Genomic DNA, 16,938 nt, shown 5'->3' with positions numbered 1-16,938 from the left:
CAAGAGAACTCCTTCCTGACATGATGTTTCTGCGTTCTTTCACTCATTCATTCATTCATTCTTCTCATTCAGCGAATGTTTGTTGAATGTCTAATATATACGAGAAGTTGGCTATACGGTGCTGAATAAAGAAGACATTGCATTGGCCCTCAATGAGTTTGATAGTCTAGTGGGGAAGCGGACAGTTACCTCCTAAACTAACAAATAGCTGTCATTACATTTCATGGGAAAGTGAGTGTTATGAAGGGGGAGAGAGGGCAGTGAGGTGAGAAAATGATAGGGGATTAAATGGCCAGGAAGCCTTCTCTGAGGAGGAGACAGACCAGCTGAGTCTGGAAGCACACAGAAAATGAGGTCTCCTCATCCCTTCTTCCCAGGCCATTCTCTTCTTTCCTAAGACCAGCTACTCCCACCAAATGGTCAAAACTGGGGGCCCTCACAACTGTTCAGAGCCCTGAGCCCAGGGGCTGCAGGGTGAGGGGAAGTAGCGGGACGGGAGGACAAAGCATTCTTCAGAACTGCGTGTGATATACGGTTTTCCTATTTCTTTTCACTGTTTTAATTATAGTTGAAACATGAAGCCAGCCACCATAACTCAAAAGCCACGTAAAAACTCCTGTTCGGAGGAAAATGATAATTTTCTGATAAAATATGAACACTCAAAATAAGCTATAATACATAACTGCAAAGTATCTGGGGGGACTTAATTATATATTAGAACCAAGTTGCTGGGATATTTTTTCTGCAGAGGAATACCTCTCTATATTTAGAATAAAATTCTTTAGGAGTGCCATGGTCACTATACAGAATTGTGGTTTCATGGAATTTTTAGAACATAACCCATTTGTTTAGGTTCCAGAATCAAAGGAGGAAATGGTACATTACGTATATTTGTATACTGGCAAACACCAGTCCTGTGCCACACTGCCTGTCGTAAAGCATTTCACTCCAAGGAAAGCTGGGTGGTGGTTTATGGGGTTCTGATGAAGCAGAAGAAATTGGAGATAAGAGTCAAGGTTTACTGGATTTTGTGTCTGTCCTTTAGACCTAAGGATTGGCTCCATGATAGTTTTTATCTTGCACTTGGAGGACAAATCCAGCCCTTGTGCAATAAGTCAGCATTGTCTCCCTCACCAGCTTGCCATGACAATACTCTCCCTTCAGCCTACAACTTCCATTAGAATTCTTCATTCTCTGATGGAAGATTTCAGAGGCATTGGTTAGAGTAACCGATCTATTTTCATTTCTAGATATGATACTGGAAGAGGGAAAGTGGCAAATTGGTCATTTCAGAAGAGCAGTCGGATAGTGAGGGGACAGCCTGACAGATTTTAGAATGCGTAGCTGGAAAGAGAAGGCTTGGAAGATCAGATTGTGGTCCTTAGTCTGTACTTAAAAAATATCTATTGAATGCGTATTACATGGAAGAGAAGATTTGGCTCTTTTTTTGGACCCTGGGTGGTAGAATTAGGTTCAATAGTGGAAGCTATGGGGAAAATTCCAGCTCCTCTAAAGGAGAACTTCCCAGTAGTCTAAATAACTAATAAAAATAACCTGCCTTGAGCGATGAGCCCCTATCACTAGAGCCTGTACCCCACTTCTTGGAAATTCTGAACGGGAGGTTTGAGTGATCTGTGGGCAGCCCATCCCCGGATGAGAAGCTCCCAGCTCAGGCTGCAGGGTTTCCAGTGCACAGCACAATGTTTCACATAAAACAACGAGACCTGTCTCAAAATAGACAGGGGTCAGGCAAATGAGGTTGCACACCTGGGTTTCTGATTCTCTGCAGTCTCTTTGGTCTTTAAGTAAGAACTTCTGCCTCTCGGAGCTGTGGACCTATCATGTGAGTTGACCCTTCTCCAATAAAGATGTTAAAAAAAAGGAGGGACTTCCCTGGTGGTGCAGTGGTTGAGAATCTGCCTGCCAATGCAGGGGACACGTGTTCGAGCCCTGGTCCGGGAAGATCCCACATGCCGCGGAGCAGCTAAGCCCGTGCACCACAACTACTGAACCTGTGCTCTAGAGCCCGTGAGCCACAACTACTGAGCCCGAGTGCCACAACTACTGAAGCCCACGTGCCTGGAGCCCGTGCTCCGCAACAAGAGAAACCACCGCAATGAGAAGCCCGCGCACAGCAACGAAGAGTAGCCCCCGCTTGCTGCAACTAGAGAAAGCCCGCGCGCAGCAACGAAAACCCAACGCAGCCAAACATAAATAAGTAAATTTACTAAAAAAAAAGAAATGCAAAGCTGAAAAAAGTAGTCAGGTTTTGACTGCAGTGACGAGAGCTTCCCTAAGTCATGGGCCAAACCATTCTCACTTAAACTTAAATCTCCCTGCACACATTTGAAAACCAGAATGTTTTCTTTTACTCGATGTTTTATTTAAGAGAAAGGGGACCAGAAACTCTAGATGAGCTAGTTTTCAAAAGCTGTTGGTGGAGAGGGTCCTTGTTGCAGGTGTGGGAGAGGCACATTCGTGGCTAACTTCCTGAGGCCCCTCTGTCCCTTGTGGGTAGCAGCGGGCAGGTCCCTGGGGGCCCAGCGCGGGTTGCCCGGTCCATCTGGAGCCCCGGGTGGAGTTTGCCTGGCTCCCGAGCTCTGTGACCAGCCGCGCGATCCTGCTCCCGGGATGGGGCACTGCTGCGGACACAGGGGGTAATAAGGTTTCCAGTGCCGTATTTGCCTCAGAGCTTTAGCAATCTTTGCCAGTGCCGAGCGCGGCGTGGTTTCACAGGAACTCGTCCTATGATTCCGACATCCGCGTGGTGAGAGGGTGAAAGTAGCCTTGGAGAGGCTGTACCTGGGGAGCCAGGCCCTGGGGCTCCTGAATAAAACCACTCCCCAAATCTATCCCGTGGCTTTAGATGTGAGTCGATGGTGTGAACCTGTGCCGGGAGAGTTGACCCCCATGTTGCCTGTGAGGCCCTGAGGGCTGGCACCTCACCCCACACACGGGTGACCACCACCACCTTCCACTCCACTCCACAAACATGTGATGGAACCTGGCAGTGGGCATGCCTGCTGCCTGACCTGCTCGCCGTGCTCATCTCAGACCAGGGCTCAGAGCTCCTGGCAGCAGGTTTAGTGTTCAAACACACCCTCTCCGTTCCCGTATCCAACTAGACCAACCCAACATGGGCCAAACGCCTCCCTACCTCTTAGCACCCTTCCCACGGCTTCCCCAACTCTGGGCCTTAAGGACAGGCCAGGAGTACAGCATTCTACTGCTGGTTAGGACCATTTCTGCTGAATCAGGTGGACCCGGCTCCAGTTTCCGCAGATAATAAAAAAAGAGCTGCCCGCGTGGCTTCATTGAGTACCCGATAGCGAGAAGGAGCTAATTAAAAATACCTGCATAAAAATAGCCAAGTCCAGAGGTGCCGGGGCAACTGAGGTTCTATCCATGCTAAGGAGACTGATGGGGGTTTAAAGATAAACTGTGGTTGCACCACTGGAAGCAACTTGAGGAAGTGTTGAGGGCAGTGATAGAGGCCCAAGGGGTCCATTCGGAAAATGGGCAAGAGAGAGCAGTCACGTTCCATGGAACTGAGAGCCTCGAAAATGTGAATGGGAAAGCGTGATATAGGAACTGCCACCCTGGGTCCAAGCCGTAGAGTCTGTTCAGCCCGGTGTTCTTTTTTTTTTTTTTTTAACATCTTTATTGGAGTATAATTGCTTTACAATGGTGTGTTAGTTTCTGCTTTATAACAAAGTGAATCAGTTATACATATACATATGTTCCCATATCTCTTCCCTCTTGCGTCTCCCTCCCTCCCACCCTCCCTATCCCACCCCTCTAGGTGGTCACAAAGCACCGAGCTGATCTCCCTGTGCTATGCGACTGCCTCCCACTAGCTATCTATTTTACATTTAGTAGTGTATATATGCCCATGCCACTCTCTCACCCTGTCACATCTTACCCTTCCCCCTCCCCATATCCCCAAGTCCATTCTCTAGTAGGTCTGTGTCTTTATTCCCGTCTCAGCCCGGTGTTCTTGAATTGCAAAAAAATATATCATTCGACAATTTTTGAATTCAAATACTTGCTCAATACTGACTTATGTCAGGGAGTTCCCTGTGGTGTCATCCCAACTCCAGCCAATGTGCTCTATCAGTCCCTCATGGGATGCCTACAGGTCACACCAAATTTCAGAGCGAAACCCAGCTTCCCCATCCCGGCCGCTCTTCGTAGGCTGTCAGGGGCACACATGAGTCAAGCCTGGATTTGTGAGCAGAGATGGGTTCTTACAGTTGGAAAATGAAATCATGTGTTATTTAAGTTCCTTTTCACTTCATGTATCAAACTAATATGTTGAGGTATTTTCAGTACCACAAGGGACCATTTGCTAGAAGCTTGCATGGAGTAAGCGTTTAATGTTTACTGAATGAATGTATAATAAAGCTGAATCGCTGAACACTTAAGTAAACATGGCTTATTAGAGGGAAGGTGGCATGGTGTCAGGAAGAAAAAATCATGCCTCGCTAATCTCCTTGAGTTCTTTGAGCAGATAAATAAGCATATGGGTAAGAGGGAACCACAGAACCCAATTTAATTTGACTTTCAAAACCTGTGAGAAAATCCCACTCTAAAGTTGGTTTTTTGAAGATTGAGTCACTAAGCGTTGTTTCATCATGAATATGGGATTGGCTTAAAGACCATAAACAAAGCTAAAGCTAAGTGGCTACATTCCCAGATGGAAAATTATAAACATTGGCGTTTCTTAGAGATCTAATCTTTGATGGATCTTTTTACATGTTTGTGAATGACCTACAAGAGGATGTACGTATTGAATCTCCAGGTACTACCTTGTTCATCTGGGGAGAATGTCAAGTTGATGGAGAGTCAATTCAGCTTGAACAAGAATATATCGGATACTGAGTAGTCATTATGTGTTTGGGCCCTGGGGTATAAAAAAAGAAGGACAAGGCTTAAAGTTAATCAAGTTAGGGTGAAAGCCATGCATTCATTCATGGTAAATAGTAGAAGGCACGATGGGAGCGATTGTGAAAATGAGTGATGCAGATGATCAATGCTGTTAGCGTTCAGAGAAGGGGAAAAGTAAATGAGGGTTGAGGTAGGGAAAGCTTCATGGGGGGAGCAGAATTTGAAGAGAACCTGGAAGAATACCAAGGGTTTGGATGCGTGTAGGAGAGGTGGAGGATCTTCTTGTTAATAGCAGCTAATGCACGGTGAAAACTTGTCTCGCCTGCGTGTAAAGCAGGACTTATACACATAATCTCATTTAGCCTTACAACAGCCCAGTAAGGCAGAGCATATCCCTGTTTTCCAAAGGAAGAAGGAGAGTCTTAAAGAAGTAATTTGTTCAAGTTCACATTGCTAGTAAATATAAGACCCACTGCTGTGCTGTCTCCAATTCTAGTGGCAGTGTCAGCATGAGCAAAGGCACTGGGGCAGGGCTTTCTGGAGAGGTTGCAGAGAGAATGGAGAGGCCGCTCCAGCTGGGGTGACTGCTTGTACTGGGGAGCCGTGAGAGCTGAGGTGGGAGCATATGTAATGGATCTAAATTATAGGGGCCCTTAAATCTCACCTGAGGAACTTGAACTTTGTCTTGAGGACACTGTGTTGAGTGAAAGAAGGAAATTAGAACCACATTCTGGAGGTTGGGGCCTAGAGATCTTAGTCAGGGGGTGGGGAAAAATAGGGAGGGTAGACACATGGCTTGGAGGAGAAATGGACTGAAACTGGGCAGCTTGACTTGGTCCCCTCTGCTTGAACGTGTATTTTGAGTATGTGTCTGCCCCCAGGACATCAGTCAGAGAGCAGCCCTATTCCAGGTCAGCTCGAGGGGTCTTATACCTTGGTTACATCTTGGATGTCATGTGAACATGACAATATGGAGACACATGGCTGACGTGTCCCATCTCACTGCGCAGAGGCTCAGCCGTGGCCAAGAGCCGTGGCAGCCCTTGGAGTGCTTTCCATGCCTGCCAGGACGCGGCTTGGCGGTCAGGGCCCTTGACTCACTGGCTTCCTCTGTTTCACTGGCTTCCTCTGTTTCTCTAATCAACCTTCCTTGCTGAGTCTGGGGGAGCAGCAATCTATGACTGCCTTTAACCATCAGACTCAGTCTCTAAAATCCCAAGGCCACAAAAACCTTCAGGGGACTTTGAACGGGGGAGTAACAACAGAGTATTTGGGGAGAGAAGCAAACGGAGGCAGAGAAGTGGCTAAGCTTCTGCGTTTCCTTCAGCCATTCTGAGGTGATGGAGGAGTTAGCAGGCCAGGCGATCACCCCCTCCCAGATCATCGCCTTCTAGTGGCCATGTGGCGCCTGGAAGTGTGCATGGTGCTCTGGGGCCGGAAGATAAGTGTGTTTGGGGCGAGTAACACTTACTCAATGAAACCTTGATAATCCAGAGATGTCACCTAGGCAGTGTTACAATAGTGACAGTAAAAAGAACCCTGGACTTGAGTTGGGAGATGGCACATAAATCCTATTAGTCTTCCTCCTGTTAGTCATATGACCAGGGCTGTCACTTAACCTGAGCCTTAGTATCTTTGTCAGTAAAATACAGATGATAATTGTACCAGTCTCATAAATTCCTGTGAAATTGAATGAAAAAAAAAAAAAACACTCTGGACAGCTCAACCAGTACAGAAAGCTAGGGGGCTACTGCTAATTTCTTTAAGACTCAGTCCCAGGCACCTTACGTCTAATAAGCCTTTCCTGGTTCCCATCCTGGATGGTGCAGTGTTTTCCATGCTCACCGTACCGTATTGTACTGGTCTCTTTCCTCTTTGCCTCTGTCACTAGACTATAAGCTCCTCAAGGACGAGACTGAGTTTTCTCTCTCTTTCTAATCGTTACCTAGACAGTGCCTGGTATATATGGCAAGTGTGCAGAAGTTTGTCAAATAACCAACAAAAGAGTACACACATTGCTCACTACTCCTATAAGAATGGAAGATGAGTTTAATTTGCCAAAAAAAAAAAAAAATGGTTGGCGCATAGTGATTCTCTGAATTCTCACAAGCAACTATTTGTTAACTCACTTTAGACTTTTTCCAAAAATCAACATGAAAGTTATTGATCATCTCTACTAGAATTCTCATCTCCTCATTTTTGGAAAATATGGACAGCACTGAGCTTTGCCATTTTCTGTCACCTCTTCCATGCTTTGGGATTTCTCATCAAAGATAAAAAGCAGGGTATGTGCTTTCAAAAAAAGATGGAGTATGTACATCCTTTAGTGGGTTAGAGACTTGTTACTTGGGGATGAATTTCCCTCGTAATGTTACTTGTCTTCTTTTTCCAGCCTTAAGATGTTTATACTCTCTGGGAAGGATGTAAGCACGGGAAGCTTGATATTTTGCATTCCCCCTGATATTTATTAACCTTGCTCGGTCTTCCTCGGTCACTTGACTGAGGTCACTTGACCCTCTGGATTCCTCTAGCTTTGAACACAGCTTTAAAAACCCTCCCGGTTTTAGAATTTTATTAGCCCCAACTCCTCTTGAGCTTTAGCTTTCTTGAAGCGTTTCTTAAATGTAAATGCCATTCTTTTGTAGCAGTCCTACACATCTCTTTTGAAAACTCGAATTCACTGGGGAGCACAGTTTTGAGTTGAACTGATCTAAACCCTACAAAAGGCCCAATCACATCCCTGTTAGACATGATGTGCTGTCCTTGCATCTTAGAATGATTCCCCATCCGTCCATACGAAGAAAGAAAATTACATACCATTCTGTTGGTGAAGTTACTGAACTTCTCAACCAACACCTGCTTGATCATGTCTGGGTCAGAGATAACAATAAACATCCGACGACCAAGATAGTACCTGGGAGGAATAAGAAAATTACTTTAAAATGTGGTGTATTTATCTGCCCTCTTCTCCTTTCCATAAAGAATTCACAGTGGCTTAGAACGAAGGATAAAAGATAAATAGGAGGTAAAGGTGTGGAGAAGATGAGGAAATGCATGTGCTAAACTTGAGGAAGAGCAGAGCTGTGATGATCTAACACCAAACTTCATTCCACAAACATTTATGGAATCCTGCCTTGTACCAGTCCCTGGAGACTCTGGGATGGATAAGATACAGTCTTTACCCCCAAGGAGCTCATACCTTGATAGGAAAGACAGATCTATAAATTTAAACACAATAATAAGGAATTCATAAGATCCAGTAGTAAGACCAAGGAGGAAAATGGCAGAGGTCAGTGTTGTCCATGTTTTCCAAAACGAGGGAGATAGGCATTCTAGCAAGAGAAGACCAGTAACTTGTATACTGGTTGTTGGAAAGAGTCTAAAGTGAATTAGTAAACACCTGTGAGAATTCAGGAACGATTAAGCCTGCTGGGGAAGGGTTGAACATGTGGTTGCTACACCTACATGTGAAGGAGCTCAAGAGATACTTATGACACTAATGAAGAAATGGAGGAAAGGCCTAGCCAGTCAGTGGTGGTGGTGAATTCCCACAGGAAGCTGCGCTTAAGGCCATGTTATGTTTACTAAAGTGCTGGGGGCACAAAAGCATGCAGACCCAGTCACAGCCTCCAAGGGTCTCACAGTCTGGTGGCAGTGACAATTAGGTAATCACCATACACTGTGACATCTGGCAAGCATGGGTGACATTGGAGACACACCCAACTTAACCCCTGGAGAAGAGAGAATGAAGTCTTCCTAGAGGTGGTGCTTCCTGAAGTGAGTTCTGAAAGATGAGCAAGAGTTACTCCAGGAAGGTGGGTGGCAAAGAGGAGTGAGGGTGTACCAGGCAGACGAATCAGTTGTGCAATTGTCCAGGGACAAGACTGCTTGGAGGAACTATGTGTGCTTGGCTACCAACTGTATAAAGCAAACTAGAGTGATGACAAGTGGGCCCATTGTATAATGCCATGTTTTTAGTACTGTATATGGAATTATATTTTCAGGATGTAATGTGATCGCTGGCATATCCAGCTCAGAGCAGTAAGGAACAAAGTCACACGACATGAAAGCAGCAAAGTTTACTTTGATTTCTTAGTTACTTAAAACTTTTCATGAGCTAAAAGTGTCTTTAATGTTTTAACTCTTCCCCTTCTCACTAACTAAGGGAAAAAAAATATTTGTCTGGCACATGTCAGGCACTCAGAAATATTCATCTGAGTGATCATATTTCCCAAAACGGTTAGAGAAACCTTTGGGACACAGGAATTCAACAGATGTGGTAGAAGAAAGAATACTAACTAGTTTTTAAAAATTGGTTTTAGCCAAGAAGACCAAAAATAACCCAATAAGACCATAAACCAATGCTTTTGTAAACTTTATGGGGTGTGTCATGGAATTTTTTGAGAATCTAGTGAAAGCTGTGGACATTCTCCTAAGAAAAATGGACATTCACAGCATTTTAAGATAAAATTTGAGGTGTTCTTGGACCCTTGAAGCCCACTCTAGAGCAATGTTTCTCAAACTTAAAATGTCACCTGGGTTTGAAAAAACAATGGCTGAAAATGTCTCCAATTTGGCAAAAGGCAAAAACTTACAGATTCAAGAAGCTGAGTGAACCCCAGGTAGGAGGAACCCAGAGAAATTCATGCCAAGACACATCATAACTAAACTTCTGAAAACTAAAAAATAGAAAAAATCTTGAAAGCAGCCAGAGAAAAAATAACATATTATTTATAGGGAACACCAATTAAAGGAGAGCAGATTTCTCCTCAGAAACCATGGAGGCCAGAAGGAAGTGACACATTTTTCAAATGCTGAAAGAAGAAAACTGTCCACCACAAGTTCTACATCTGGTGAAAATATCCTTCAGGAAAGGTGAGAAAATAACAATATTTTCAGATGAAGGAAAACTAAGATAATTTGTCACAAACAGACTTACCCTTCGAGAGTGGCTAAAGGGAACTTCTCTGATGGTGCAGTGGTTAAGAATCTGCCTGCCAATGCAGGGGACACGGGTTTGCTCCCCGGTCCAGGAAGATCCCACATGCTGCAGAGCAACTAAGCCTGCCCACCACAACTATTGAGCCCACACGCCTCAACTACTGAAGCCTGCGCACTTAGAGCCCATGGCCCTCAACAAGAGAAGCCACCACAATGGGAAGCCCGCACACCGCAACGAAGAGCAGTCCCCGCTCGCCACAACTAGAGAAAGCCCGCGCGCAGCAACGAAGACCCAATGCAGCCAAAAAGAAAACAACAACAACAAAAATAACAAACAACCGCCCCCCCAAAACCAAAAAGAATGGCTAAAGGAAGTTCTCCAAACAGAAGGAAAATGATAACAGAAGAAATCTTGGAACTTCAGAAAGGAAAGGAAAGAAGAACAATGGAGTGGGTAAACAATTATGTTTCTTAAATTTGATGATTGAAGCAAAAATTATAACACCATCTGATATGGTGTTCAATATATTTAGAGAAAATACGTAAGATAATTATATTTTAAAACTAAAGAGGATAAAGGGATCAAAATGAAAATAAGTTTTCCTCACGTTACTCGGAGTGGTAAAGCATTGATACCAGTAGATAGTGATAAATTAAGCACGTACATTTATGTAACCACTAAGAAAATTATGCTGTAAAAAGTGATATACAAAAACATTTTTTGGAATAAATCATGATAGAATTTTTTAAAAATTTGGCCAATACATTGGCCAAAAAATGAACCTCACACCTTATATAAAAAATCAACTCAAAATGGATCACGAGCTTAAATGTAAAACAAAACTTTTAGAAAAATCAGGAGAAAATCTTTGGGATCTAGGACTAGGCAAACAGTTTTTAGACTTGACACCAAAAGTACAATCCATAAGAGACATAAATCAATAAATTGGATGTCATAAAAAATTGCTCTTTGAAAGACCTGCTAAGAAGATGAAAAGACAGTCAACAGACTGGAATAAAATATTTGCAAACCATACATCTGACAAAGGACTCACATCTAGAATATATGAAGAACTTTCAAAACTCAACAGTTAAAAAACAAAAACTCCAGTTAAAAAATGGGCAAGGGCCTCCCTGGTGGCGCAGTGGTTGAGAATCTGCCTGCTAATGCAGGGGACACGGGTTCGAGCCCTGGTCTGGGAAGATCCCACATGCCGCGGAGCAACTAGGCCCGTGAGCCACAACTACTGAGCCTGCGCGTCTGGAGCCTGTGCTCCGCAACAAGAGAGGCCGCGACAGTGAGAGGCCCGCGCACCGCGATGAAGAGTGGCCCCCGCTTGCCGCAACTAGAGGAAGCCCTAGCACAGAAACAAAGACCCAACACAGCAATCAATCAATCAATAAAAATCTTTAAAAAAAAAAAAAAAAATGGGCAAAAGACATGAACAAACATTTCACTGAAAAGGATACATGGATGCCAAGTAAGCACATGAAAAGATGTTCAACATCATTAGGCCATTAAAGAAATGCAAATTAAAACCACAATGAGATCTCATTATACATCTCTCAAAATGGCTAAAATTTTTTAAAAATAGCATTAAATGCTAATGAGCATGTGGAGAAACCGAATCATTCATACATTGCTGACATGAACATAAAACATTACAGTCACTTTGGAAAATAGTTTGGCAGTTGCTTATAAAACTAAACATGTATTTACCATATGACCCAGCAATTGTGCTCTTGGGCATTTGTCCTAGAGAAATGAAAACTTATGTTCTCATAAAACATGCACATGAATATTCATAGCACCTTTATTAGTAATAAACAAAAACTGAAAACAGCTCAAATGTTCTTCAGCTGGTGATTGTAAAACAAACTGTGATACATCCATACAACGGAATACTATGTAGCAATAAAAAAAAAACCTCAAGCTATTGAAGCATGCAATGATCTGGATAGATCTCAAGGGAATTATGTGTGTGAAAAAAGCCAACCTAGAAAGCTTGCATATTATATGATTTCATTTATATAACATTTTTGAAATAACAAAATTATAGAGATTGGGAAGAGATTAGTAGGTTCCAAAGGATAGGGATGTGTGTGTGTGTGTGTGTGTGTGTGTGTGTGTGTGATGGGGTGGTATGGCTATAAAAGGTAAAACTAGAGAGCCTTGTGGTGATGGAACAGTTTTGTATCTTAGCTGTGTGGTAGTGGTTACACAAACCTACACGTGATAAAACTGCATAGCACTCTACACACACACACAGACACACACATACACAAGTGCATGTAAATCTGATAAAATCTGAATAGGTATTATGGTTTGTACCAATGTCAGTTTTCTAGTTTTGATAATGTACTATAGTTATGCAAGAGGTTACCATTGGGGGAAACTGGGTAAATGGTACACAGGATCTCTTTGTACATTCTTTGCAACTTCCTGTAAATCTATAATTAGATCAAAAATTTTAAATGGTTATTTTTTTAAGATTGATTTATTATTTATTTATTTATTTTATTTATTTTTGGCTGCGTCGGGTCTTAGTTGCGGCACACAGTATCTTTCATTGCGGCGCACGGGCTTCTCTCTAGTTGTGGCGTGTGGGTCTTCTCTAGTTGTGGCGCACAGGCTCCAGGGCGCGGGGGCTCTGTAGTTTGTGGCACGCGGGCTCTCTCGTTGAGGCGCGCGGGCTCAGTAGTTGTGGCACGCAGGCTTAGTTGCCCTGCAGCATGTGGGATCTTAGTTCCCTGACCAGGGATCAAACCCACGCCCCCTGCATTGTAAAGCAGATTCTTTACCACTGGACCACCAGGGAAGCCCCCCAAATTTAAAATGTATAAAAGTCACTTGGGAGCTTATTAAACTATAGAGTCACAGCTCTGCTCCTCACTGGAGCAGATATAGTAGGCCTGGGAGGGGCCTAGGAATCTGCATTTTAACAGGCTCTCCAGATTCTGATGCAAGATGACTACTCCCAGATTTCAAGAAACACTGTCCTAGGGCAGTTGTTTTCAGCCTCAACGACTGATCAAAACCACCTGCCAAGCATTCAGAAAATAATGATGTCTGGACCTAGCCAGACCTACCTGGCCAGAATCTCTGGGGTGGGACCCAGTCCCCTCTAAATTTAATAAGCTCTGCAGGAGATTCTGATTGATTGACAGTAACCAGATTGGGAGACCCACAAACCCCATGTTAAAAACCCTGCTTTATATTTAACTAAAATTCACACCCATCCTCATTTCCTTAAATTCTTAGATCTAAAAGGAAACATGTACATTGGGATGCACACATACTTTGGTAATATATTTGTATTGATTTAGTTATTACCAAGATAATTTTTTTTGTTTTTCAAAAAAAACAAGATAATACTTCTACATTCAAATGAAAGGTGTCCTTCCAAGTAGGCACCTTGGGAGTCTTTGTGCTTTTTTCTAGTAATATTGCTAATGCTAAAAACAATTTTGTCACAATTTCTTTAGAATTGCTTCAGAGCTGGTTTATGAACCTCGTGAGAAAACTGGCCCCATTTTACATGTAAATTGCGTAATCTTGTGAATTTATATTTACACAAATACTCTTCTGCAGTTTGAGGAGCTCCTGGAAAGATCTTGAACAGAGAAACCTGTAAATGAAGTTTGTTTTTCCTTTCGGGTGCCTGGATGGCTCCACTGTTTTTGTCTGCCCAGCCCTCCTGGAAGAAGCACCCTCTCCCATCCCATGCAGTGCTGAAGGAGCTGTCGACGATAGCACCCTGTCCCTCTGGTCACGGGGATGGACTCACCATCCAGGCATGGCCGATCATGGTATCATCTCCTTGGCAACAGTGACTGGTCCACAGGGTGGACACACATGACTGAGTCAGGGCCAGTCAGAATCCTTCACTGGATGTATATACATGGAAACTGCATGAGGAAAGCTCTGTTTTTCTCCTGGAGATGCTAAACTGGGAATATATGAATCCAGAGCTGTTGGTGGCCATCTTTTACCGCATGGTGAGAACTGCCTGCAGAAAGCTCTAACAGGGACAAGCAAGAATTTAAGACAAACATGGAGAATGTCAAGGACGTACAAATTCCAGGTCAAGGTCCGCTTCCTGTAGTCTTCCTTGCATCCTCCAAGCTTAAGTTAGCTTGTGCTTTTAAATTCGTTTGAGTTGAGTTTCTATCATTTGTAATCCAGAAGTCCTAACTAATACGGTACCCCTTTTCCTTCTCAACCTTCTGGAATACCTATGCCATTCTGCCTCTCAAAAAGTTACTTCCCCACGAGGGTCTGATCTCAGTTTCATACACTGGTGTGAACGTATGGCCGCGTCTTACTGCCTCCTGAGACGGGGTGGTGTACTGCAAAGGTACATGGGCTAGGGCCTGGGAGTCGGGATCCAGGATCATCCTCTGCTACTCACTCAGACAACCATCGTAGGCAGACTCTGGAAATGCCCTGCGTTTCAGCTTCCTCGCCTCTGAAATATGGGGGTAAACCTAGGCAATCTCCGCAGTTTGCTCTATCTTTAAACCCTCTAATTCTTATGAATTAAAAAGGAAATTGAGTTATGGTCTTTGAATTTTAAGTCTACTCTCTATAGGCCGTGAAAGAACATCCTGTATCAGTGAAGTATTTGAATGGCTTGAGGACCCTTCTCAGAACCTTTGGGGAAACCACAATCGTTAGTGTTTATTGAGTGCTCACTACCTACCAGGCCTTGTTCTAAGTGTACTGGCCTGTAGGATCTCATTTAATCCTCATAGAAAATGGACGGAGTAGTTATCATACCCACTTATCAGAATAGGAAGCTGAGAATTAGAGACATTAAGAAGTTGCCCAAGACAGGGACTTGATCCCAGTCTGACGGCTGCCAAAGCTTGGGCCTCTGGCCGCGACCTTGCCGCCCATCTGCACCGGTGACACGTTTCCCCAGGCCAGCCTTGGTGGAGCAGCTCCAGTGCTGAGGGAGTGCGCGGGCAGCCAGGCTTCCAGCTGTGCAGACTGTGTCTTTTAAAGGTGGAAATTCAGAGCAGCTTCTTGTTTAAATAACCCCAGCCCAATTATGAAGGTAACTTCTTGCTTCCCGCTAATTTAAATGTATGTATAGTCACTTTGGGGGGCAAAAAGTTCGTAGCCAGTTATGCATTTATACTGATGTAGGTACATAAGAATGTTCTTACTCAACTCTGAAGCACCTGGTGCAAGAGAAGATTCAGGCAAATCAGTGAAGTATTGTGCAGACAAAAACAACACTTGTTTGACTTGTTTAATTAGCCGTTTTCTTTTTTTTTAAACTGGCCAGTCAGTTTGACCAAACTAGTTCACAGCTGCCTTCTGGGAATCGAGGTGGGTGCACTGCTGCTCTTAGTCTGTGGGCTGCCTGGCCCTGTTCCGGAAGGCCTGCCCCCATCAAGGGTGGCTGAGCTCTAAAGGCTGTTGATCGGGAGGTACCTATAGGCACCAGCACGAAAGGATGTCCAAGTCACACAGCTGAATGGAAAAGCACATTGTGAAACAGTACATACAGTTGTGGAAATAAATAATAGCCTATCTGACAGTTCATTCAACAAGCGTTAATTGAGCACATACTCTGTGTCAGGCACTAGGCTCAGGCGTGTTAACGATATCTATGGAAAAACTCTGGAGTAAGATATATTAGCTAACAGTGCGTATATCTGGATCAGGAAATCGTGGGGGACTTCTGCTTTTCACGTTGTGCATCTCTTTAATGTTCCAGTGGTTTACAATGAGTGCTTTTGTGATAAGAAAAGGAAAGAAAAAAGACTTTTGTCATTGGATCAGCCCCACTGAGTCTTTCAGGAGTCGAGGTGGGTGTTGGCCGTGGTGCAGCTTCCAGGACTTGGGTTCAAGGCCCTGCCCTGTGATTTAACAGCTGTGTCACCTTGAGCGAACCACAACCTTCCTTCCTGAGCCAATTTCCTTGATGAAAGAGGTTGTTATGAGGGTCAGATGAGAAACATGAGAATGCACTGTCCACAGTAGGGTTTTAGGCAGATGCCGGTCATGAGGTCATGATAACCTCCCCGTCAGGAGTGAAGGCCCCTGTTCCCGGAGTGGGGGGCTACACCCGACTGATGCCGCTTTGTAGGGGATGAAGGAGCTGGGTGAGAAGTGCCCCCGGGAGATCGGGTGACATGCCGCTCCTTTCCCTTGCTTTAGCAGAAACAATCTGAATGTGCTTCCAGAGACTTCTGCTTTCCAGGTAGGGGCTGAAGGATTGATGAGGGTCTCTAGCAACTCTGACAGCTGCTACACAGCGAGCAACTGATGAACCCTTGCCTCGGTGACAGGGCTCTGTCCCAGCAGGTGGAGGATGCTAATAGGGTAACTGCTGTCCTGCCCTTAAGCCTGACCTCTGGCTTGGACTGTAGACACGGAAGTGGTGGGCAGCTCAGCGGGGAAGGGTGGGCGTTGACTGCTGGAGATCACGTGGTGAGTGTCGGAGACTCTCAACCTCCAAAACGTTCCGAGGGAGCTAAGCAGGCGTCCGGTGCTGGGAGCTTTCACGGGAGCGGGCCCTTGGCTGGGCGGCACTCAGTGCTGCCGAGAGAGCACGGCCCCCGCAGTCCTGCGGGTCTGTCCCTGCTCGGCTCGGCGGAGCATCCTGCCCTTTCTCATTAGCCATCTGATCTGTCATTAGACCAAGGCAGTCTTGAGTTAGCCAAGAGGCGCAGCCCATTCAAGCTGCCAGGGACACTTTTCTTGAGGAGCCAGTGACAGTCACAGGTCCCTGGAGTCGGGAACTGCTTTCTTCCAACTCCCACCTGTCACTCGGATCGGGGTGTGCATTTCCTGCCCAGGGAAGCCTCGGGGCACTCATGCCTGGGGGCTGACCCTGACCTCACAGAGCCCTACAGAGCCTGATGGACTGAGTCAGCCCTTTCCCTCTCTGCGGTACCTGGGGCCTGGTCGGCTCCCTTTTCCTGCCCTCAGATACTGGTGGAGGCTCTGGTCCTTCACCTCCTGGATGGAATTTCTCAGATTTATGCCTCCATCACTCTGGCTTGTCTTCCTGACCTGCTGCTTGTCTACACGTGGGCCCTGACTCAGTTACAGAGGGCTTTGTAAAATGCGAGTCTGATTGCATCACTCCTTAC

The 16,938-nt window shown here is 44.8% G+C and overlaps 1 protein-coding gene across 2 annotated transcripts in view; it reads right to left on the bottom strand.

Moving 5' to 3' along the window:
* Positions 1-16,938, bottom strand: part of TBXAS1 (thromboxane A synthase 1) — a 149,499-nt gene that overhangs the window by 75,182 nt on the left and 57,379 nt on the right. For both annotated transcript variants that reach the window (XM_061198097.1, XM_061198099.1), the window contains exon 4: positions 7,705-7,801. In XM_061198097.1, coding sequence (XP_061054080.1) covers positions 7,705-7,801 — 97 coding nt within the window. The remainder of the gene's footprint in view (positions 1-7,704; positions 7,802-16,938) is intronic.

Source organism: Eubalaena glacialis, chromosome 8 (genome assembly GCF_028564815.1).
Source record: "Eubalaena glacialis isolate mEubGla1 chromosome 8, mEubGla1.1.hap2.+ XY, whole genome shotgun sequence".
Lineage (NCBI taxonomy): Eukaryota > Metazoa > Chordata > Mammalia > Artiodactyla > Balaenidae > Eubalaena > Eubalaena glacialis.
The sequence above is the reverse complement of the archived record's forward strand: the minus strand, read 5'-3'. Positions and strand labels throughout refer to the sequence as shown.